The following is a 24415-nucleotide window of genomic DNA, read 5'->3' on the forward strand; positions in this document are numbered from 1 at the left end:
GATGGCGCCACTTTCACTTTTATTCAATCATTCTTTATTTTTCATAAATGTCGCAATGAGGACGATTCTTCTTTGCTTAGAATACTGCGAAATACAAAATTAATATACCAAAGTTATCATTTTAATGAATATTTATTTGATATTGTAATAATTACCTGTCGTTTAGTTGTTGGCGCTATCTAGTGGTCATACACTGGAAACTGTTTTTACTACAAGCTTGGGCGGTTTCTCACCGATGCCGCCACTATAACTACAAATCTCTCGCCATCTAGCGGCATGAGTGGAAACTATGTTAAATATTATAAACATACATGGGGAATAAATTTCATAAATAATTCACTGTATATTCCATATAAATAGATGAAGAGATAGTACATATACGGAGCGTAGAGCAATAAATAAATATATCCTCGCGTTACTTTCTAAGATTAACAATCACGAAAACAAAACGAGAGGAATTGCACGTAGTATACAATTATTATTAACATAGTACAGATCCTTACAATACACGTTGTCGATGTACTCTTGTACACCATGAAAATAACATGCGCGTGGTGTCGTTACAGGACACATATAGGTATTTACAAGGACGATCGAGGTACACGCAAGCTAAAAAATATAATTATCCAGACACTTATCACATTACCTATCTAAAAAAATCACTAAATGGAGCGGAATAAGTTCACATGTAAAAATATATTTATGCACATGTATCTGTAATTACACATGTTACTCATAGGAATTTCGACGCGTGGGACGACATCCGCTAATAATTAAGGACGCATAAACTAGTAAAAGGTAGGAAGGATAAGAGTAGGTGACGGTATTTAGGTAAACGAAACGTTACCGTTATCGTAGCGAGCAACGATTGAGTATTTTGCGAATCTCTTAACGCACACCTATTCCTACTACTCTTCACTGTACACACACACACACACACACGCACGCACGCACGCACACTCGTAATCTACATGCGTGTAACCGAAATGTACATTCATGCGGTTGCATGAAACCGAAGGATTCGCTTGCTGAATCGAATTCTGTTTCGTACGCGCGTACATTGAGCAATGGAAAATCTATTGCAGGAGCAACCGATCTACGATGGATCACAGTCGATCAGTATCAGAGCGAATACCCCCCGTCGAGAGTTGCTATTAATCGATACCGCGGTTGCATGCGCGGTACCGGAAACGTCCGTGCTTTCAACACCACGCCATCGGAATTCCGGAACCCGTATGCAACCATGGATTTTACTCATAAATACAAAGCAAGATTTTCTCAGGTGCTACACCCGACCGATTCTTCCGAGTAAGAACCGACGCGATTCACTCTTTACGCTAAAATTGAATAGAAGTCAGTCGCCTAACAAGTTTCCAGAGACCCGAGTGGAAAACATCCGAGCAAGAAGCATATTCGCCGTGTACTTACGTAGAGAGTCTGCTCGAGCAACTTAGTTGGCGGCAGTGCTGAGTGAAAGAATGCAATAAATAAAGATAAAGATCATGTCCCGGTCGAATCAATTGATTGCTTGAGAGCACACTGCTCTATTCCTCGTCTGTGCCCATAAAGGATGTTCGACTGCGGTGAACTTTGACACTGGTGATCTCGAGCAGCTAACCAAGTTTGATCAGACTATAGAAACACGAACAACTCATTCGCAGTCGGCATTTCTGAGCAGCTTAGATAAGTCGTACCTAAGTAATTAACTAAAATGATCTTCCTGCTGATCACTTCAAACCTAATCCTCCAAAAACGCGTAACCTATTCTAATCTACGGCTGTTTAAAACGAAAAATGACTTCGAAGAGTACCCAGCACTGTCCTCTAACAAAATTTGTTTCCTAGCTCTGCGAAAAGGCTCACCGATACAGGAAGTTCTCGTCGCTTCGACAGCTGATTCTCCGTCTCTTCGTGGCCTCTGTTCGAGTGGCTTCTGTTCGAGCAGCCTCGTCGCATTAATTTTAATAAGTGTGAATCCATCTTCATGTACAAGGTTATGGCAATGCTCAGGAAAAGAGGGGCCCTCTTCCAAGGACCTTACCTACTAACAATATATAAATATACACTAGAGAGTCCTGGGATTCACCAATTACCAAAATCAACGTCGATGGACACGAAGAGCACCGAGAAATGTGCATCGGTTACCACTGCCTTTTAGGACAACTCCTGTTCGAAACGTCGTGTTTACAGCTCTGGCTCTTCTCGTCGAAAGCAGTGCCCTCCTCGCACACGAACCGGAAGTCGAGGACCTGCCTCGAGGTGAAGCCTGGGGAACAATAGTGAAACAGTCTGCAATCCCTAGTGTCCCCATAGAAACGATACATCTCCTTCTCCAGGCAGTTGAAGCCGTCTACTCTTCTCAGGGACATTGACTTGCGATTCAACAGCTTGACGGTTGTCGATATCGTTTCCTCCGCACCTTTGGAAGTAGTCTCGAAGGTGGTTGGTTGTTCCGTGGCTAATGAGACTTCGGTAGTGTCTTGGAAAGCCGACTTTGTGGACGAGATGATCGAGGTTTCTTCGAGTATCGGCTTCATGGTGGTAGCTTCGTTTTCGCGAGGTTCGCCAGACCTCGAGGCAACCGATGGAATTGTTGTGTCGAGGATCTCCACGTCTATGAACGCGAAGCTCTTAGGAGTCGTCGACGTCTCCGACTCCGTGCTGGTAGACTCGGCTTCCTTCAAGGTGTCTCGAATCGTAGAAGCAATCGTCGTGAGTTTAGATATAGGGTAGGGTGTGAAATTTTCACTGTTTTTCGTCGAATCCTCTTCATCTTCGTTTTTCACATCGATCGGAGATTTCTGGTCGATGGAGCTGGATGCCTGGTCATCTTTGCTCTGGGCGAAGACCTGATCCTTTTGCATCGACTCTTCCGCAACGTTTCTACTCTGATCCTTGTCTAACTTGCCTTCGAGTACGTTCTCCTCGCTCCTGCTGAGTTCCGTTGTCGTGACTGGCGGCTCCGTCATTGTCACGGGCTCTCCAACCTTCGTCGAATCCTCTTCTTTGACCGTGGTGGTTGGCATGGTGGTAGTTATCGCCTTGCGCGTCAACAAGGGGAACCTTCTGATTACAGGTTTCGGTGCCAGGTCGTTGTACGACTTTGGTGGCTTTGCTGGCTTAGGGTTCAGCAGGCTGTGTCTCGGTTTTATAATGACTGGATTCGGGGTTGTCGTCGGAGGTATGTAGTTGTAACTCTTTCTCGCTGAAATCGGTTTGAATAACTTTGGAGGCGTGGGACGAACGGTTGTCGTCGTGGTAGTTGTCGTAGTCGTCGTCGTCGTCGTCGTTGATGTTGTTGTCATTGTTGTTGGCGGCGTGGTCGTTGGCGGCGTTGTCGTTGGCGGCGTTGTCGTTGGCGGCGGTGTTGTCGTCGTTTGCAGTAAATCTATCTCCACCGTGCTAGAATTCCGAGATCTCTTCGCTTCCTCCTCGACTTCCGTCGTTTGACTGTCCTCAGGCATCGTAGTGCTTTCGACTTTAGCTTCTTTAACTTCTTTGTTCGTCTTCTCATCGCTCAAATTGTTGGAATCTGTCGACTCGCGTTCCTTGTAATTGTCTGGCTCGTAGTTGTCGTCGACGTAGTCATGAGCAATGTTCTCCACGGACTCTGACGATTTCTTGCCGTCCGATGCGTCTTCCTTCTTTTCTTTAGGCAGCTCGTCGGTGAACTTGAGGACCCCTTCTGTGGTATCTTCTTGGTCGTTCGACGTCGAGTCTTCTTCGTCGTATTCTTCCGCGGAAGTATCCTTCTCCTCCCCAGAACTTACAGTTTCTTCGGAATTAACGTGTTCCGAGGAAACCTCGGAACCTGTTGAATCATCCTGATTTTCAGGGTCCCTGTACTCATCATCTGTATCGATATCGCGAGCGCTTTCTTCGGACGCTTCCGTAGCATCGTGATACTCGAAGGACACTTCTTGCGAAGTAATCTCTTCTCCTTTGATAGTGGAGTATTCCTGTGACTTTTCTTCTTCTTCTTCTTCTTCTTCTTCCTCTTCTTCTTCTTCAGCTGAGAACTTCCTGCTCTTGTCTTGCCTGTGAGTAGAGATCTCTCTGGACGAATCCTCGAACTTCATGCTCTTTCCTCGTCGAGAGGTTTTGCCGATTTGGTGGGATACTCTAGGCTCCTCTTGAGAGTGGTCTTTGAAGTTTTCATCGCTGAAGACCGTGGTCGATTCATCTTTCACAGTCTTGTGTTCTACAGACGATTCTTCCTTGTAATGAATTTTCTCCGCGGAAACATTTCCCTTCGTCTCTTCAATCGGGCTTAGCTCTTCAACTGGTTCTTCGTCTTTCCTAACCTCGTCGTCCAATTTTGAATCAATCTTATCTCGATCATCTTTTACGTCTTTCGAGTGTTTTTCTAAAATCTCATACTCGTTGGTTTCACTTTTTCGATTAGCTTTCCCAATACTCTGATCCTTCCCAGATGGAAGGCTCTTGACGTAGCTACTATGATAACTCACAGCTCTGGTGTCGACTTCTTTAGAAGTTTGGGACTCTGGTTCATCGAAGATGTGTTTATCTATTTGTTCTATTTCAGAAGTCGCAATCGGGGAATCCGGGGTCGTCGTCTGGTGAACGGTAAGTTGGTCAACGGTTAGCGCAACGGCTTCGTCGTTTTGCATTTCTCTCTCTTCGTTCTTCAAATCCTTTTTCCTCGAAGACGTCTTCCCCAAAGAAGACCTTATCCTGGAACTCTTCCTCTTCGTGGTTGGTTTCGGTTCCATTTGTTCCTTTTTACTTTCCTCGTCTGCCGTCTTCTTCTCGTTGCTCTCAACCTTCTCGGGTTTTCTATCTGCTTCAGCTTCAACATCCTGCCTCTCGGAATTCTTCGAGTCTGTTTCTTCGTCGACCTCACCCTTCTTGGGTTTCTTGTTTGCTTCAGCTTCGAAATCCTGCTTCCTCGCGGAATCTTCTTCGTTGTCTTTACCCTTCGCGGGATCTTGGTCGGTTTCGATCTCGCCTTCTTTTTCGGAGAGCTCAGAATCTTCTTTGTCCGCCAAGTCATCGTCCATTAGGTCCACTAACGTGGACTCAATGATGGTTTGCTCTGTCGTAGACAGAACTGGAATATCTGTGGACGTTGGATCTTCTTCAGGAGTGCTTCCAGGACCTTTTTGGTTGGACGATTTCAGTTTAACATAAGCATTTGGATCAAGTATAACGACGTCTATGATACGTTTAGGTTCCTTATGTTTTTCATCTTCGGTGTTATTTTTTTGCGAATTTAACACGTCTTTCTCATCCGCTTCATCTTCGATATCAGGCGTTTTCCCATCCGATTCTTCACTGTTTGGAATCTCCGTTTGAGTATCATTCGCGTGCTCTCCATAGACGGCCAAGTCTAAATACTCCTCTTCATCTGTTTTAGTTTCTTTGCTCTCGGTCTCTTCTTCGGTGTCACCTTCGTATTCCCTCGCTTTAATATTCTTCGAAGCCTTCATCTCCAAGTCATCGAGAGATACTTTATTCCCATTCTTCACCTTTTCGTCAGAATTCATGTCCTGCAACGTACTTCCTCCAAAGACACTATGAATCACGTCCTCCGTGAAGTCCCCTCCGAAAAGGATATCTCTAAACTTCATCAAGCTCTCTTTAATGGCCTTGAAATCCTTAACTTTCTCCCTACTTCTTCCCTTCCCGCTGTCTGCGTTCTGTACGTCCTGTCGTCTAGGGGAATCCCCTCCGTAAACGAAGGAAACCATCGAACTCTTCGTCTGGCCGACGGATCTCTTGCGTCTGGCCGTTTTTCTATTGTAGACTCGTTTGGCGACACGCCTGGTGTTGCGAATCTTTGGAACGTCTCTGTAGAAGGGGTCAAAGGTCTCGTCGCCTTCTTTGTACTCGTCGTAGCTGGCCGGGATCGTTGGCAGAGGCAGAGTGACCAACTGCGTGGTGTTGAGAGGTCTGCCCGACTCGTCGCTGACGCTCGCCTTAGCAGTGACGATCACTCTCGACTGCGATGGCAGTAAAGGTGACGGATTTTGCACTATCCTCTGGATATCCGGCGGTGGCAAGTTGATGGTGATCTGATGGGGCTTCAGCTGAGGGATCGGTACAGGGGGTAGGACGTGGATGTGTTGGGTGACTTCGCTGGTGGTCTGCGTGGACTTGGATGCGCTCCTCAGGGTTGGGTAGAACGATCTGATGGTCGTTTCGTCGGTTGCCGGGGTGGGCAGGAAATTCCCGGAGATTCTCTGTTGCTGGGAGCTCTGACTGATCTTGGTTTGCACCGACCTCGGCGAATCCGATGGCGTTGGTACGGGGCTGATGGTCAATTTCGAGATCTAAAGACGACAAGTTTGAAAGATTAGCAAGATGGAATAAATTAGTAGAATTAATGGTCCGCTAACTGAATTTATTTTTCTCTCGATATTCAGTCTTTGTTACCTTTCCTTTGTTGGTGGACTGGACAGCCTCCAGAGGCCTTATATTCTGCTCCCCGTTGTCGCGATAGTCCGAAGTCTCCCTAGGATTGTTGCTGTGCAGCGAGAATTGGTGTTCCGTGGTGCTGGCGATCCCGTGATTGTGGAATATCGGATTTATCAGGGACTGACCGTTCACGTTACCACTCAGAAGTGTCTGAATGGTGGAGGAGGTCACGTGGTAGAGAGGAGCAACGGTCGAAGGCTCGTTGCGAATGATCTGCGGACTGGAAGTCGAGCTGAATCGGATTTGGTGAACTTGGGGAGGCTGGCCGGTCGTGGAGCTGACGCCCTGGTTGCTGAACAGCTGGTACGAGGTGGCTGGCTGGTTGTTGCTCCTCTCGCCGTTGTGGAAGATGTACTGATGGTGATATCCGCCGTTCTTGTCGTCGTACAGCGACTTGGACTGGCTGGTGTGGACCTGGGGGAACGGTGGCTGAGGTTGGAAATGTTGGGGATAGCCGGTTGGATGGGAGAAGGAACCAGAGGACGGGGTTGTGGGTGGTTTGTTGGGCTTCGACGTGGTGGTGGTCGTTGTGGTAGACGTGGTGGGACGTGCAGACGTCGTGCGCTGCTGGTGGTTGTCTATGGAATCCGATGAGTCAGCGTCGTCGTCGTTGTTCTCATGCAAACTGCAAATAAAGCGTCGAATGAGTCATTTATCCTTTCAGATGTGGCATATTTCATTCAAATGCAAAAGCAAAGGTAATAGTAAAAGGACACATTAAATTAAAATGCGTGTGCTGTTTATGTCAGCCCCCGCAGATCACGCGGATAACTCTTCAACAATTACTTTGAACGCAGCAATGTCTGGAATGGCTTCGTAACGCAAAAACTCTTGAATTCCTACGGATTCTATCACGATCACCCGTGCGCCAGCATGCAACTCGAGCATGTCGGCTAATGAAGCAACCGAGATTGGCCACATCCGCGACGAGGTGCAGCATGGCATTAACAGGTGAAAAGAGCAGATCTATCGATCAAAAATCCAGTGACATGCAATTGGTACGTCGTCCACGCCTCTTGATCCTATATCACGCGAGCCGGCACGAAAGCAAGACTGGTATGTGGATCGATGCATTGGTCCTTACGAAACCTTGGTTCAACAACCAGACACTCGCGGATAAACAGTGTGCGCGACAGGTGAACCGATCTACCAGTCGCAATGATCATTTCACTTGCGAATAAATTTCTGCTCGCGGTGAGTTGGATTACGTGCAACGAAACTGAAACTCTAAAGTACCGGACATGCTCGAATATGAACTCGTTTCTATAGAACGGAATCGGAGGGATACAACGACCAAGGACGGAAGAGTAACATTAATATTTTCATCGATTACCTGAGGGTCACCGCATTGTTGCCATAGAGCTCCAAATTCAGGTTGTAGAACCTCTCGCTCTTGCTGCAATCGACCTCGTCCACCCTTTCGCAGACCCTGGTTTCCTGATCGAAGACGGTTCCATTCAGACAGAGGAATTTTATGTCCATAATCTCGTCTGAAACCAAGTCTCATGGTGAAGGACAGGATCATTATTCGGGGATGCTCTTCAGGACCGAAACGTCTAAGCATTTCGCTACTAATATTTCTAATTGCTACAACGTCTCGTACAAAAATAGTCGCACGTCGAACAAAGTAAATCAATTAATAGAAAATTCAAGATCCGTTTGTTCGCGACCTTCCTATAACTCGTGCCTGACTGGTCGTTTAATAACTCCAAATTAATTTGTCTCGTGGCTCTCCTTTAACGAATCCCCTCCCGGCAAAAAGGACGTGCGATTCCAAACAGTCGGGATAAATGATCGAATTACGGTTAACTCGTTCGAGACAGTTTCCCCCGGGCGATTTGTCGATCGGATCTTTTAGGTGTCGTGACGATTAGAATCGATAATTACGTTAGCATCGATGGTATTGGGCGTCGTAACTCGACAAATCGGTCGATCGGGCGATCGAAAGGTCCGCCCGGAGCCTCGGCAAACGTCAATCCAAGTTTTGTAATCGATCGAGAGATCACTCGGCAGAGAATGTCACGGTCGTCGAGGAACGTTTACTGACCTAAGTCGAAAGTGTCTAGCTTCGACTCACGACATACTAATCGGCTGATCTGGCTTAATTTTCAATTCCTGCGATCGTCATTAGTGGTCACTTAACGCCACTTTTTTAAATATCGATCATGTTGCAATAATACTATTTAGTTAATGCAAAAATATGTTACAGTGTATATTAAATAAAAGGCCGAGCTCTGTCTCTGACTCTGAATCTGTCTTTTACTCGAGTTTTCTTTTCGCTTAAATTTTCTACTTGTGACATAATTAACAGATCTCGGTAGCGATAATACTGAATTACCTTTCTGACCGATGGTGCAAACATGGAACATCTGACAGCCCGCTTCGACGTCCGCATAATATCCACCGATCACCTTTCCCTGACACGAGAAGTTCGTTTCCGGCAGGTTGTCGAAGTCCAAATACTTGCAAAATAACGAACGGGTGTACACTCGACGTGTCAATTTGCTTAAAAATATTTCGCGCTTATCATTAACGGTATTGGAGATACTCACGCCAGGTTCCCCCGCGCTGCATAACAAGGAGCCATGCTGGAGGTTGAAGATTGACACGAAAACTGCAACGATTAATCAAAAATGCAAGTAAATATTAGCAGAATAATCGAAGAATATACATAAAAAAAAAAAAAAAAAAAAAAAAGAAATTTGAGTAACGTTTCGGAGAGTAGATCCTTGCTGCAGAAACTAAAAATAGTGAAAGTGTCGCGCAGGAGAAAACGATTTTCACGTCACGGAAACTGGAAGAAAACGCTGCGTGTTTAGGCGGGAATAATTTACTGTTCTAATATATGCGTTTGCGCAACTCTCGTTCCCGCGGAACCCTGTTACACCAGTCGCAGTTATAATTATCAGCAACTATCGACACGCACCGAGGCTCTTGTTCTAGAATATTCGAAATAAATTTCGATCGGAACCGTATCACGCTCTTAACCAGTTTCGATAATGACATAACCCGAGCAGCGCTATGTTTAATTGCGAGCCAACGCTCGGAATGGTAACTCTAGATCGGTGGTTTCTTAAGTAAAATAAAAGAAACGAAAACGGTATGTCCCGAATTAAAAAAAGACAGATGCGAGAATGATTCGGTCGCGTTATTTTCAACGCCTCGCACAAACTGTTACCGGATACGCCGAGAGCATTGATTTCAATCGACCGTCGGCGAAATGATTATTAATAAAATAGAATGTCACACGATGCTGAATCGATTGGTGTTCGAGTGGCCAGTTGTAGGCCGAGGTTATCAAGTGTATATACGAGAAATCCAATCAGACTCGTTGCCGGATCCTGTCGATCTTGCGAATACAATATTTGCCATCGAGGTCTTTCGAGTTGTTCGAATTTTCAAATGATTTAAACATAGTACAAACCGGATACAAGTTGTTTGAAAAATTCGTTTTTGAAATATGGTCTAATCGACGACTCTCGAGTGTTAAAAAACAGACGAATCGGTATGTCGTTGATCGCGGAAGTGCGAATTGGACACGATTACCGATGTAAGGCTGAATTTTCCAATCGTCGTTTTTCTTTTCGCCTGCACGCAGTGGCACTGTCTGAAGAGGCAGTGACATAACTTCTTCGGCGCGTAATACCTGTGTGAATCCCGTGACATTTAGATCTGCCAACAAATCGACCCGATGCTCGTCTTCGCGAGACAGGTCCTGACAGTCTCCTGCTTTGTCGATAACTCGATCGTCTTGGAGCATATGAATGCAACAGTAAAACGCGCGTTGATTCGTATCAGTTCTATGGATGATGAAGCGTAAATCGCTCGTCGAACGATCAGTGAAACATTTCTGAGAAGAGTTCCTCGATGAAAGCGTAATAATTTCAAATTAAAGTGTCTGATTATTCATCGTATATTCGCAACTTTAGAGGACATGTATCCAAGTGGAACTTGTACTTGAAGTTCGATCGGTTAAAACTTTATTCAAATGTTCCCGATGTCCAACGATGCTGGAACGGCTCCGAGGAGACTTGGAAGAGAACCGAGCGACGAAGGAGAACCGAGATGAAACCGAGGCTCGATTATCGCAACAGTTACAGTCATTACCGTGATATTATCGTTACAGTAGCGTCGCTAAGATATTGCTACATCAGACCAGCAGAAGATTGCTCAATCTTGCTCATCTTCCCAAGCCAGAACCTGACCAGCGACGAATCCCGTCCGAGTTGTAATTTTTATCGACCGTACGAGTGTTCATGTTTCGTATAAATAATCAACGACCGCAACAAAAAACAAAATGAGACATCTCTTGCTACTCAGATTTTACGCTGAAATCCGATTTTAATCTCTTTCGTACGTCGTGTCCTGGTTATTGCGCAGACCTAGCCTTATCATCATTCCAATTAGGTAATTGCCTTACTCTAGGACGCCTCCGCACTGATTTTCAAACGTAATTATTTCCGGGTCTACGAAAGCCTCTTCGCATTAGCTCGTTTAATTTTAGCTTTAGTTCGGCTCGTTTCTTTGAAAACAGCGTCATACGAATGAAAGTTGAAATGCAATGCTAAGGACCTGGAATCTGTGGTCCATTGCCATTCGGAACTCTCTCTCCCTCCCACCTTCCCACTCTACAGATTGCCTTAAAAAGCGACCAAATTTACATGGAATGGCCTCTATATGAAAGAAGAAGAATGCAAGAGCGTAGCTTCCCTCTCCTCTGATTTGATTAGAGCTGAAAGGGCACAGCGGCACGCGGCTATATTGTAAAATCACGTAAGAAGAGCACCTTTCACCTTCGTCGGCGCGTACAGGCTGCTCTTACACCGAATATCCATGGTTACGTCGATAATGCACAGCCATCGGCGTGGGCGATATATCGATGCAGGAAATACCGAGTTCTCTAGCGTGCCTATGTTACGCCTGTGCTTTCTTTACGAGATGACTGTCACTCTCGCCCTCAGAGGCTCTAGCATGCGGATATCCAGGCGGGCCATGGATCCCGAATGTTTTAAGGGGCTTGGAATATCAAAAAAGTTTTTTGTTTAAAAATCTTGTTTTTCCACTTCCAGTTTTTTCATTTTTTGACGTTCCAAGCTTCTTAAACAGTTTCTCGGAGTCTTTCTACGATCGTGGACAAAGGATTGCCGTCGGCAATTGGAAAAAGAACGAAAGGATCGAGATAAAAGAGTCGAGGATCATCTGCCTCTTAAATATTCATGAGGACGTTCTTCGTTCCAACGAGGCACCGTTTCATCCGAATTCTCGTCCTTTGTAAACTTTCACCAGGACGGCCCGCGATCTCGCATTTTTCCCCGGGTCTTCCCCAGCGAACGTGGAGAAATATCGATGTATTATACTAGAAAACCCGTCCGCATCGAACAATCTTCGTGCAAGAGTAAACTTTCTACCAAGGATGAGAAGTCGTCCTCGTGTCACGCCAACTCGACGAAAAACGTTCGATAAAATATTAAACTGTACGACTACGAGTAATCTCAACTTTTCGAGCCGTGTACAAAAATATCATATGTAGTTTTTGACCTACCCAACCCCAAAGAGTTAATGAAACTCGTGTGTGCAGAGCGAGACTATCGATTAGATCAATGCGTTTCCTCGATGGAACGTGCCAACCCCGATTTACTTCAACTACCTGTACGAGCGAGACTACGATCTATCGATCCGCGTACGTGAAAATCGCTCCGCTTGGCAGCGGAACACCAGGTTTCGCAACGCGTTTCATGCGATCGCCGCGAGTTATCGTACGCGCGGAATTTTTGGCGAACGCCAGCTTTCCTGTTTGATTTGCATACGTTCAAAGGGAAATACTCGCAGTATGGACACTTTTCTCGATGTTGTCCATGAATTTAGAAACGAACAAACTTATGTACGGTGTTATTATTTATAGAGCGAGAAATTCGATAATTCGAGTAAAGAAAAATCTGAAAACGCGCAGTTCTCTGCGATCTCGATTGATCCTTGGAGTTGATTTATCATTCCTGTTCGTAGGCGCACACCTCGTATATCGGCTGGGGAACGTACGATCGAGTTAAAGAACCCGACGGCCATTAAGTGAAAATAAAAGCCGTCGAAAACGCCCACGTGGCTTTTGCCAGGCCTTTCACGCGACCGAGCCGGCGCATTTCTGCACGCCGCGTGCACCGAGCCGAATCGAGCTACCGGCGACAGTCTTTTTCCTGTGCCGAGGAAAACAGCCCTCCCCGGTTTTCGCATAATTTCCTATAATTAATCCGCCTGTCCGCGGTTGAATAACCGATCTAGATAAGAACAATCCGAACGGTGTTCCGAGCGAGAGCAAAGGTAAATTTGCTCGCCGAAACTAGACGCGTGTGCTTCGCGATTATTTTTGCGATAATCACTATTTTCTCTCGAAATAGAATTAGAAGTTGTCTTATCTTCGTTGTCCGTCCGTTGTTTACGCGAGAGTAAGAGATTCCCCTGAGTTTTCCGTGGCTATCGAAGGTATCCACGAGTGACGTTATTGCGAATGACGTCTGCTTCCTCGGCTCATTCATCTTTCTGCTTCTCAATGAAACTCCCTCGTCGCTCGTACACGTTCGCGTAGGCACGTGTTCGTGCATACGCTGACAATGACGACACACGACTGCTTTATACTCCTAATTTTCCCGAATTAAATTATATCCTCTGGGTGATTCGTTTAATTCAACCGTTCGGACGAACGCTTGTACCCATTAATATTCGAACATCATTTCTAGATTTCGTTAGTCGCGTATCAACAAACTAGAAAACGGTGTAATTAAATCTTGAAGAGAATCATTATTATGATTGAAAAATGACACAATTCCATTTATTCGAGACAAGAATCTCGTTGCTTGATTCGATGATAGGCTCATCGTTCTGGAGAGGATCTTCGAGACAGCAGCATATTCATCGTGCAACAAGAATACTTCTCGTGTCTCGCGGATAATCGAGAACTTCCGTTTCCTGCGGCGGGTCTCGAATAGCCAATGACTTCGTTCTCGCCTCTTTCTAACTTTCTTGGGCATAATAAACCCGCACGCATCGTGGCACGTAATCCAGAAATCCACGGAAACGTGTCAGGAGAATGCCTCCTCCGTGCCGAACCGGAAGTGGAAGCAACCAGTTGCATTCAGACGCGACAGCCGCTTATTATACATGCTCTCGCTGTTCATAGTTGTAGCTTGACATCCCGGATTTACCATGCACGTCGAATCGTACGCTCGATTTTCCTGTCAAAGACGATCTAGGCAAGGTGAAACTCGAAGGGAGGAAAGGTCGCTGCGCGAAGTTCAGAGCCTTCGACGAGAGAGGCCATTGTTCTCCTTGCCGACTATTAATTAGAATTAATTAAGAAGACGCGTCGGCGTTCTTCGAGACGTGCTTCCGTTCGCCTGGAATTTTCATTTTTGCTGTCTGCTTGCTTTCAAAATAAAAAAGGATTATCGCTAGTTGTCTACGTCGTGACGGAACAAGGCAGATTTCATTAATAATTGAAATTTGTATTTCGAGTTTCGTAATTCTCTTTTAGAAATTTTTTACTAGAAAACGCTTGCGCAACATGTAATTCCGACACGCCACGCGACTGTTTAATTCCACTGGCTTGTTTGAATAATCGAGGAAGAAAGGGTGAAACGTTCGTAAAACGTTGCTCGATATCCTGAAAAACAGGATTTCGAGTAAACGTTCTTTCACAACAACGAAAGCAAAAGGCGAGCTGACGAGAGTTGCATGATAACAGAATTATAGCGAGCCTTTTGCAGCGTATTTAAAGCTAAACGTTGAAAATATACTCCAAGTTATTGCGCAATATATCCTGCATAACGCGGCGACCAAGATCGAGATATAAATTTATAACGCTGCATTTTGTATTTATTCGATGGAATTCGATATGCATTTTACGAGAGAGTTTACGAGCTTCTTTTACGCGTTTTTCAATGTCACGCGTTTACACTCCTTTGTCAGTTGTTTTTCGATCGATGTAGACGTCTATATATTTAGCGATTTTGAATATTGCCGAATAAATCCGATCGGTCACTTCGGTTAAAGATGTCTGAACGGGTTTAGAGGGCGAGAGGACGACGGGTTTTATGAAAAGTAGTTCTTAGAGAAGGGGAAGTGCGTTAGGCATCCCTACCAATTATTCGGCAACGTGAGAGAGTGAAATTAAGATCGTGACTGACTTACACGCGTGTTACGTGACATCGGCACCGTGGAGAAACACGCTTCGAAAGGTCTAACCGCATCCTTGCGCCGCAGTTACGCGGGTTATGTAAGGAGAAAAGTCAGACAGAGGCAAACGGCCATGGCGGAGGGGGCGAGAAAAGCGGGGGAGAACGCTACCAGTAGGACGGAATTGCAGAAAATTAAGCACTTGTTGATGGGAGAACGACGGAATCTATGTCACTCTTCTTCTGCAATTCCAACGTGGATAAATAAGTAGATGCGGGCAGTACCAGAAGTATTCGTACCCTCTATCGAAGAAATTTGTCTAAATTAAGGGGCGAAATAGGTTTAGGATTACATCGAACGTACGCAAACGAGCCGTCTAATTATTTCGAGCACCGGACTTCTCTACCGATTAATGTCATTTGATATTAACGCCAGTGGCCCCTGGCTCGTGGTAATTAATCCTTCATTGTTATGTGATTATGGTAATGACACCGTCGGCGTCGTGTGGAGTACATGATTAATGAACTGACGTTTTTACGCGTACAGCGAAAGTTAATTATTTCGATCGATCGACTGTTAGGTTCTATGGAGCACGTTATGCAAAATTCTTTACAGAGAGTTGGTTATTTATAGCAACACTGGACAATTTCAAGACTTTCTATGCGCTCGTAGCACCTGAGACCGACTAGCCGCCGCGCAGGAGTTTATATTTTAGACGACCTTTCGGTTACTGTCCACGTGGTTGCGTAAGAGACCAGGGGTAATATCACAGCGATGTGACATAACGATTAAATCACTTTTACGTTGCATCTTAGATCCGATCTCGGAGACAAGGCCCTAATTTTACTGGGAACGGTCAACGTGAAACATACAGCCTGTAGTTTTTTTAAATGCACGAGCTCGAGGACTAAACTTGTGCATTTATCGTAGAGTTCGTGTATTTTCCGATGTCAAGGGGTATGATCCTCCAGTGGTGGGGATGGTTTCTGTGCATTTAAGGAGACTTTACTGTAATTCGGTCGGTGTGAGTGCGCTTTCAAATTCGTCAACAAGGAGAACACGAATGCACGTGGACAAACTCGCAAATTGGCTAATAGACTGGCGAACAGTGTCGCAAATGAATCATCGGTAAACGCGTTTATGATGCGCGGGCGTGCGGCGGCGTCGCGTCGCGTCGCGTCGCCACGCATGGAGAGGTACACCGTTGGCGTTGTCCCGCAGCCTTGTCGCAAGCAAACCAAAGAAAGTTCTCTTCGTGGTGAACGAACCGGGCTGCGTGGCTCGCCTCGAAGCGTGAAATATGCGGAAGAATATTTAGAAATTATTCAAACCATACAGCGTTTTCCGCGTTTCAATTTAAATTAAGAGGAACAAATTCGTTTCTAAGAGAGCTCTAAGAATCGGTTAACAATGTTGGCCAAACCGCCGGCGTTCTCGACTACTGATGCGTAATATCAGATCACGTTTTACTTGTTAATCACCGCAACCTGCAATTATCTTCGTTGCGCTGTTGTTCTTCAAAACGGTTATTAATAAATCATTGGTTAAACATGCAATTGGAATGAATTCTGGAATCTGGCTACTCGAACCGATTCTTTCTTTCTTTTTTTTTTTTTTTTTACTTTCTCCGCGGCGCAGGTCGTTACGACTTGATTGCATTAGACGCAGCTGCAGAAAATCGAGCGAGCCCTCGCGCAGCGGTGCATTATGCAGCCGTGACTTTCGTCTATCCGTCTGACGTTTGTTCTGGCTTAATTAGCGGGCACGTATTATGCATTTTAATTCGTCATTTCCGTACTTTTACCCATGGCGAGCGACTCGATAAAAGTTCCACGAATTTCGAGTAATCGAGAGTCCAGGGCAAGCGATATCCGATGGATGCTACTTCAAATTCCGAACTAGACGAATTCGTTTATCTTTGTATTTTATACGCAAAACGATAAACTCGTTCCCCGCCTGGGGACCAATGCAGAACCGATTCGAAGGAGTTCGCAAATGCAGATTCGACGCGAACCAAGACATTTGTATTCATTACCTATGTCGCTGGACCACCAGCAACGATCGCCGCGCGCGAAACACGCGAAACCACCTTGTGCGAGCGTCGTTAAATATACATATGTACGTGTACATACATTCACGTTTACGTAGGAGCTAAATGGATGTTGCATCTGAGACTGGTCAATGGAATGCGGTCTTGTGGGACATCCGTCCGTGAAACGTATGCATCGCGGTCGAAACACGTGGGACGTTCGGTACATCCACTTGTTGACGATTTTATCGCGACTAAGCTCCGAACAGAGATGGCCAGAATTTTATTCCAATAATAGACGACGAATAAAACCGACCCACAGCGTAGGAACGTTCAAATTTTTGCGATAATAAATTACCTCGATACGATGGCCCTCGAATAGGAAATTAAGCGAATAATCTTCCGAACATTACCATTCGTGTTAAACGAACGAAACGAATTTTCCTCTTACGCAATTGTCAGATTTTCCAGGAATCACGAACACGTTTTCTTGCAGATAAAATATTCATCATACGAAACAAATCCTATGTATTAATCAAGTTGATTGCAGGCTACGAGGAAGCACTCCTAGAAACCTGCCAACGCTACGCAAGAGAAACCCCACAAAAAACCAACTAATCGTTGATCTACCAGATAGATCTACCAGCTTTAACGATGTTTCCATTTAGAAGATCCAAAGCAAAGCGTTCAACCTAGAAATAATAACGATTCCATAAATATTTCAATAACTATCTTTTTGCGTGGCCTAGGAGCGAATTCTTTTACACAGAAACACGCAGAGTTTCGAAACGAATCGAACAAACTGCATTTGTCCCGTCGAAAGGCCAAAATATCTATGTTTTTGATCGAATTAATTTACGACTGCCTGTCTGTAACGCCTGTTTTCCCAGCCCTTGGTTCGTCAGGTGTTCAAATAACGCGGCAGAAAGATGCAATGCAACTGGGCTGCATGCTTTATGCACCTCTTCCGTGCATTGTGTTCCATTCCCTCTTTCAAGGACCTTGTATGCAACGAGCGAAGTTGAGTTAGGTCAACCCCCGATCCGAGAGTGCAAGTTCCTCCGCGGTGCATTGTTCGCGAGATGCACCATATTGCATTCTCGCTTTATTTCTTGTCAGGGAACATATGCGTGCAACGAGTGAGAAGCTATGCGAGTCGTAAAAGAGAGCTGGAGTTGGAAACCCCCGATCTTTAATCATTAGACTGCGGATGTTTATGCAAATACATATTTTTACAGTGGGTCCCATAGATATTCGTACCCTCTAAGAAGTTTGACTAAATCAAATAAGAGTTTTGACATCAGCATATTTAAATAAATATACACTTGAAAACATGAAATCTACCATTTAATTTAAACAAATTTCTTCGATGATATAGAGGGTGCGAATATTTATGGGACTGACTGCTGCATATACACAGATGAAGAAGAGAAACATAATATAAAGTATTTTTTGAATCTTATAACATGTTCCATATTCATGCATTTGCACACATAAAATCCGCAATTTAGCAATCGAGTACGTAATTTTATAAACGAACCAATGGAATTTCTATAACAACTGTGGAAAGTATTAACCGAGGACTTACCCTGCAACAAAAATCCATGCAGCGCGAGGTTCATGGCTACCAGGTGATCAATTCCTTCAGCCTGAAACCGAAAGAAATAACTACAATCATTTTTAGTTGTCAATTGAACTGTAAATAAAATGTTTTGATAAACAATTCCTGAAATTTAACGTTACAATACTTGAGTATATACATACACAATTACTCGTACGTATTTTCTAGGATAATTCGTCGAATCAGATGACGAAACATCGAGCAGAAGATTAATGCTTTACGCAAAACAGGAAACATTAGCAATAATGTGGCACTAAGCGATGCTGGCTGTTGCTATTTTATGCGGAGGCGTGGAGGAATCTCTCCAGGTAAGCGAAATCGTCTTCGCCAGTGACTACGCATTTCCATGTATAGTTGGATGCTGGCGTTGAACATTTCTAACGTTGCCAATACTTGATCCGTAGCTGAAAGTTGAAATTGATGGAAAATGGGTTAAGAATGTTGAGCTAGCTTTTGATCTTTCCTGAAACTGCTTCGACGTTGGTGAAACATTTCAAATTTAAATTTCCCGCGCAGTTTTGACTACCTCGCGTCTTCAGGCTGTCAGAATGCGCGAGCTGCACACAGAACTCGAGCAAGGTGACCCGAATATCGCTTGGTCCCCTCGTCGCTCGAGTCCTTAATGGTACCCACTTTTTGGTACGTGGCCTAGCTGAACGATGGACGAAATCCGAACATGTGCAGTCGATCCATGGCGGCAGCCACTTGAAAGCTTGAAATGCCTCGCCGGTGGGCACAATGGCCGCGTTGCAGCGGAAATAATTCAGGTCGAGCACGTATGCGCTCGCGCGTAACGGTGCTCTCCGCGGACACAAAACGGCGAACCTAGTTCCACGAACAAAATTATTTCTGGCACAGCGGACTCCTTTTCCCGTCCTTTTTTAGCTTCCTCTGCCTCTGCAGGGCTTCCTTTCGTCCTTCCTCCTTATGCCGTTCTTCCGCTGACAAGGGCACTTTTGACGAGGGAACTCTGCCAATTGATACACTCCGAAATTTTGATACTTTCTGTAGAAATAAAGTTCGTAGGAACCTAATCGCAAGGTCCTCTTCCATTTGGGCCCAAAGAAAGCGACGAAGAAAACGAGTCGTTAAAATGATGGGTGGATGTATCTAACGGGCTCGAGCACCATAATTTTCCAAAGCATTCGTTGCAACATTCCTGACACCGTAGGCGTGGAAAATGCCGACGAAACCGAGTTCCCAATAACAAATACGTAAAATAGTTTCATCAGAGCTTGTAATAGTAGTGACGCACTCCGTGTGCCGCCCAGTGATACAGTCTTTCGCGTGGCACATCACGAAAACGTTCAAGTTCCCTCTCTTGGAGAGAACCGCCGACGTGAATACGAAATCGAGGAACACGGCCGCCATTAACGTGCGTGCAATTCGTAATCAGCCGTGGTCTCTAGTCTTTTGTACCGTAAACTTCGAGTACTTGCCGAGAACAAACGTGTACGATTGCTTCTATTGGTATGTGGAGCGTTGAGGAACAAACGGGCATATATCCTCAAAGTGGCGTAATTCGTGCCACGACGGACTAGAGCCTCCGAATCTTCCCTTCGAGGAGATTTCTCATCTATGTTTTCGTTTTTCAGAGAGATGACTTTGAGTCCTTGGAGATTGGAAGTTTGACGATGTGTGAATAATTCGATTTGTAAAGAGGGGAAGGTCGAATACAACCGTTGTTCCGTTTCTTTCTCGCTTTTGCATCCGCAGCGGCGCTGTTTCGCTTTAAAGACGATTTTCACCTTACGTAAAACCGGCACATCGGCCGTGACTCGTTTCCATGGCGAACGACTTTCCCCGATTCCGTATCGCAGACGTTATATACACTTTAGAAACGATCGATGCCACGCCTCTTGCCAGCTGGCAGAAAATTATTCGGCTATTTTCTCAAAGTCGCAAAACGGGGTACCGTTAATACCTGAAACGAACCACTAGCGCCGCTGCAAAGTATGGAACGATCGTGGATCGCGTTTAAAGGAATGTGGAATAGGTGGGGAATGTATTCGTTTGTAATCTTCTCTCCAGGTTTTTTTATCGAGCTGCTGTAAGGACAGCAAAGCGATCGACAAGAATGAAAATGAACTATAATTTCGTAACCTCTGTTTGAACAAATGGCTGCCTAACGAGACACGCCTGATTTACTCGATTGTATTCAACGCTTTCCACGGGCTGGGATCTAATTCCACGGCGAGAAGGAAAGTGAATTCCAAATCGAGCGCGGAACGTTCAACGCTTGTTTAGCATACGTTAAACTTTTGGCGTTTCGTATTTTTTTTTCGAAAGTAGAAAATTCAAGGACGCCCGCGAAGAAGTCGTGGAGCAACAAGCCGACGAACAACGACACTTCTCTATAGAAATTCGTTCAAGTTTCGTATCAACCAACTTTGGTTTTTTCAGGTATCAGGTGTCGTTAAACACTCACAATTTCTGATAATTTACCAAATATCATCTCCAAAGTTCTCTCCTGAGTTGACACACAGTTGAATACCCGTGCTGCAAGTTTTAAACGCAGCAGTTCGGATAATTTTCCGTAAGATTGCTCGGTAGCTGCGTTGTTTTTACTTTCACCACTTCAACCGTTGGAAAATGGATACCTCTCAGGGCAGAGTATGGCATATGGAGCAGCATGGAATAAGTATGAAATGTTCGCGATTCGTTGTAATGGAGATCAGGTCGAGAACCTAGTAGGTTGGTGATTCAACAAAATGGCGATTAGATATTTCCACTTAAAGTTACAAATGATCGAACAGAAAGACACATAATTAATTTCTACGCCTAACACAACTCAGCAAAAATCATCCTAGAATTGAATATTCGCTTAGTCGTCCTGTTCGCGTTTTCTACGTCCCGCAATAGTGTCACCGAGTGTCAAGGTAACACAGCGAAGAATTCACTCCGCAACAGATGGATTTAAAATCCGTTTAAAGAGGCACGGCGCATCCCGGACTTTCTAAACCGATCCGATCGAGCAACGCGAGTTTATTCCCTTTCGTGGCGAGTCACGATCGTGATCGGCTCGCTTCTGCTATTCCAAGAAAACCATTTTCTCGGCTCGAGTCACAGCCGAACATGTTACGTCGTCTGATAATCGCTCTCGTCTCGAGAGAACGACCCTCGTTTCCGGCTTCAGATCGATCGACCGGATATTGCCTGCGGCCTCGCGTGTCGATCTTCGCCGATGATCTAGATCTCCATTCCTTGTCTCTTTCTTCAGACGTTACGGGTTCTGAGAATTCCTCTCCTATTAGAGATTAATTCCGATCGTCGTTCTGATTGTCCTTTGCGTTCTAAAGAAAGGAGCCAAGATTCCGAAGTCTTCGAGCTCTGGAGTCCCAACCAAGATCCGACTAATTGTAAGATTCTGAGATTTTTAAAGAAATGTTAAAGGAGTAAGCAAGCATGTTCCTTCGAAACATGGGTTCGTTTTAAAAACTGGAAAGCGGGTTGCTGAGATTCCATGTGCCTGCGATTCCGATGGCTAAGGATTTACACTGAATTCTTACAATGAGCAAACTGAAACAATTTCTCACGCAAATCGACAGCTGTTCGTGGCCCGAGGATACGTATAATTTCATCCATACGAACCATCCGACTTTCTTGCCATCTTGCATAACCCGCTAATTATCGCTCCAGCGATCAGCTCTTCACCGTAGAGCAATAATAAACGTGCTCTTACCTAATCGATGAACATTGCGATAAATCGTCCGAAAAAAGAGTTCAGCGTATCGCTCTGAACCAGATTTTCAGTCTCTCCGACTCTCCAGTCGTATCGGCTCACATGGTTTGTATTCCACCAACTGGAAAAAGGTCTTGCACCTTTTAGTATAGACAGAATCGCTTCGACTATCTCCCTGTCTCCCAGAAGCATTCTTCTCAGATGCTAATGATAGATCTCCTTTTTCTGCCAGGAACACCTGTTTCGTCTAATAGTTAACGAACCTCGGACAACGTTCCGCTATCGACCCAGAAAATCTTGGGGGTGCTCGCCGAACGAAGGTAAACGGAGAGTCGTGATCCATCCGGGGATCCATAAATCACGCCGAAGCGCGCCTCTCGATCCGCGATCGAGGCTGCAGAGAACGGCCGATACTAGATCGTAGGATGAATGAATTGCAATTCCGAGACAACGAATTGTTTCGTCTCTTTTAATTTTACACGGTTTAACGATGAAATTGTTGACGATTCGACGTCGTGCGAGTTAATGTTAACGCGATCTACCGCGTTTTGAGACTCCGGTTTCGCTTGCACGCTATGAAATAAGGTATAATCGGAAGAATCGTGCTAATTGATCGTCCGATGCAACGTTTACTTTCACTTTGCATAAAATCGCCTCGAATTGAAGCATACTACGCGATTTCAAGGAAGATGAGCCGAGAAAGAGAACGGAGATTCCCTTTTATGCAAACCAGATATCTTTTCGAGTGCTCCACTTGATTCATCGTTGGATAAATGCGTTGAAAGTGACTAGATCTTCTCCGTTGCTGTACCATTTTTGTGTTGTAATGCGATACTCGGTCGCATAAATGCTAGATATTCCATTAGAAACTGTAAATATTCTTAATATCTAACGCCAGTCTTTAATATATTAGAGTGAATATTACGAAACGGTTGCGAAATCGCCGTCTTCCATTAGGTTCCGTGAAATGTCAATTTTCTGGTCGCGGCGTGATAAATACACTTATTTATACTTTCGTTCTTGCCAAATGACTTTTTGTTTCTCGAGTAACGTTTCTTTCAGCCGCACTTTTTAACAAATCGATTCGCGTGAATACTAATACTCGCTCGATCCTTTAGAGTATCGGATAGGCGAACAAATTTATTTGGCAACGTGCTCCAAAACATAGTAATTTATTCTGTTGTAGCAGCGTGAAAATGAAATAGGTGATAAATCTCACCTGTCGTTATACCTCTCTGGGCAGACACTCTCAAGGAATCCATTAGAATTCGTTAGAAGTATCGCGACAGGCTGCGACTGCATTTCGATGTTGCTCAAACTAAGCAACTCCAAAGATACTCAAATGATACTCGATGCATCGAGTTTCTTTGAAAATACGTGCTAAATAATCGATCCGTCGCTTCCCTACACGAGACGTGTTACATAGAATCTCTGATAAAACCCGATCCAGCCAGGTGTAAGGACGCGAAACCGCAAGAATGTTTCTCACGTCAATCACGTACACGTACTCCAAAAGGACACTTTTGCACAAGGATCCAAAGCACAGAAGATCGCGTTACCGAGCCAGGATTTCCAGTGTCGTATTTATATAATTTAAGGGAAGAAGTAGTGGGGCAAGTGTTGTTAATCGAGCGACAATGGTTTCAGGACAACGAAAGAAACGAAAGAATCATGGGAATTGAAATCGGTGGTCGTACTCTTTCCGTAATATGACACATTCGGGAAAGTCCCACAATCTATTTCGTGTTGTAAAAACGGGATTGCGCAACACGATATCGATTATCGTCGGAGAGCTATCGATCCACGGTGTCGATGCAGCAAGAAAAATGAGGGAAAAAAGACGGTTGTCTGCCCGTTCCCTCTTAGAAGAAATTGTGGAAAGTTGAACTGCTAGAATCTTAGTCATTGTTGGGTTTCAAGCTTTACGTTCGACTTCCGTTTCGTGCACTGCTTGAAAAAGTTGGGGAATCCCTGGGTAAAATAACGCGGATGAACTCTATTTCAAATTTCTTTCTTTACCTGTCACGCATTCCGAACTGGCGTCAAGGAAATGCGAAATCGATACGCGACGATCATCGATGCTGGTAATCGATACCACTTCCGGTTGGGGGATAATATTCGCTGGATATTTTCCACGTGTATTATCTAAGACGCGAAAGTGGATTACGAGCATTGGAACGAAGAGAAGCAAAACGACTGGAGATTTTCGAACTCGGGCATTTACATATTATTTCAATCGTACCGCTGCTGCAACGTGTTTCCTTTATTTTTACTTTCTTTGTCGCTCAAGAAATCCAGTTCCCCTGTTGCATAATATCGAACGGTAATATTACAACAGACTTGCCACCGAATATTCTTGAAGATTGTTGAGAGCAAAAATTTACTCGCCATGGATTCCCTTCGGCTTCCTCATTTTTCTCGGTGTTCGGAATTGTGGAGTATGTCACTAATGCGATTTAAATATTCAAGGAATTAGATTT

The 24415-nt window shown here is 44.7% G+C and overlaps 1 protein-coding gene across 3 annotated transcripts in view; it reads right to left on the reverse strand.

Moving 5' to 3' along the window:
* Nucleotides 1–172: 172 nt before the first annotated feature.
* Nucleotides 173–24415, reverse strand: part of LOC128892924 (FK506-binding protein 5-like) — a 30483-nt gene continuing 6240 nt past the window's right edge. The window contains exons 2-7 of one of the 3 annotated variants that reach the window (XM_054153576.1): nt 18221–18281; nt 8990–9051; nt 8776–8899; nt 7771–7927; nt 6396–7062; nt 173–6292 (exon numbers count right to left, since the gene is read on the reverse strand). In XM_054153576.1, the coding sequence (XP_054009551.1) occupies nt 2141–6292; nt 6396–7062; nt 7771–7927; nt 8776–8899; nt 8990–9051; nt 18221–18254 (5196 nt within the window). In that variant the 5' untranslated portion in view covers nt 18255–18281 and the 3' untranslated portion in view covers nt 173–2140. Of the gene's footprint in view, nt 6293–6395; nt 7063–7770; nt 7928–8775; nt 8900–8989; nt 9585–18220; nt 18282–24415 lie in introns of those variants that run through there. The other 2 variants (XM_054153577.1, XM_054153578.1) reach the window with 2 other exon arrangements.

Source organism: Hylaeus anthracinus, unplaced genomic scaffold, assembly GCF_026225885.1.
Source record: "Hylaeus anthracinus isolate JK02 unplaced genomic scaffold, UHH_iyHylAnth1.0_haploid 2, whole genome shotgun sequence".
In the NCBI taxonomy this organism is placed as follows: Eukaryota; Metazoa; Arthropoda; class Insecta; order Hymenoptera; family Colletidae; genus Hylaeus; species Hylaeus anthracinus.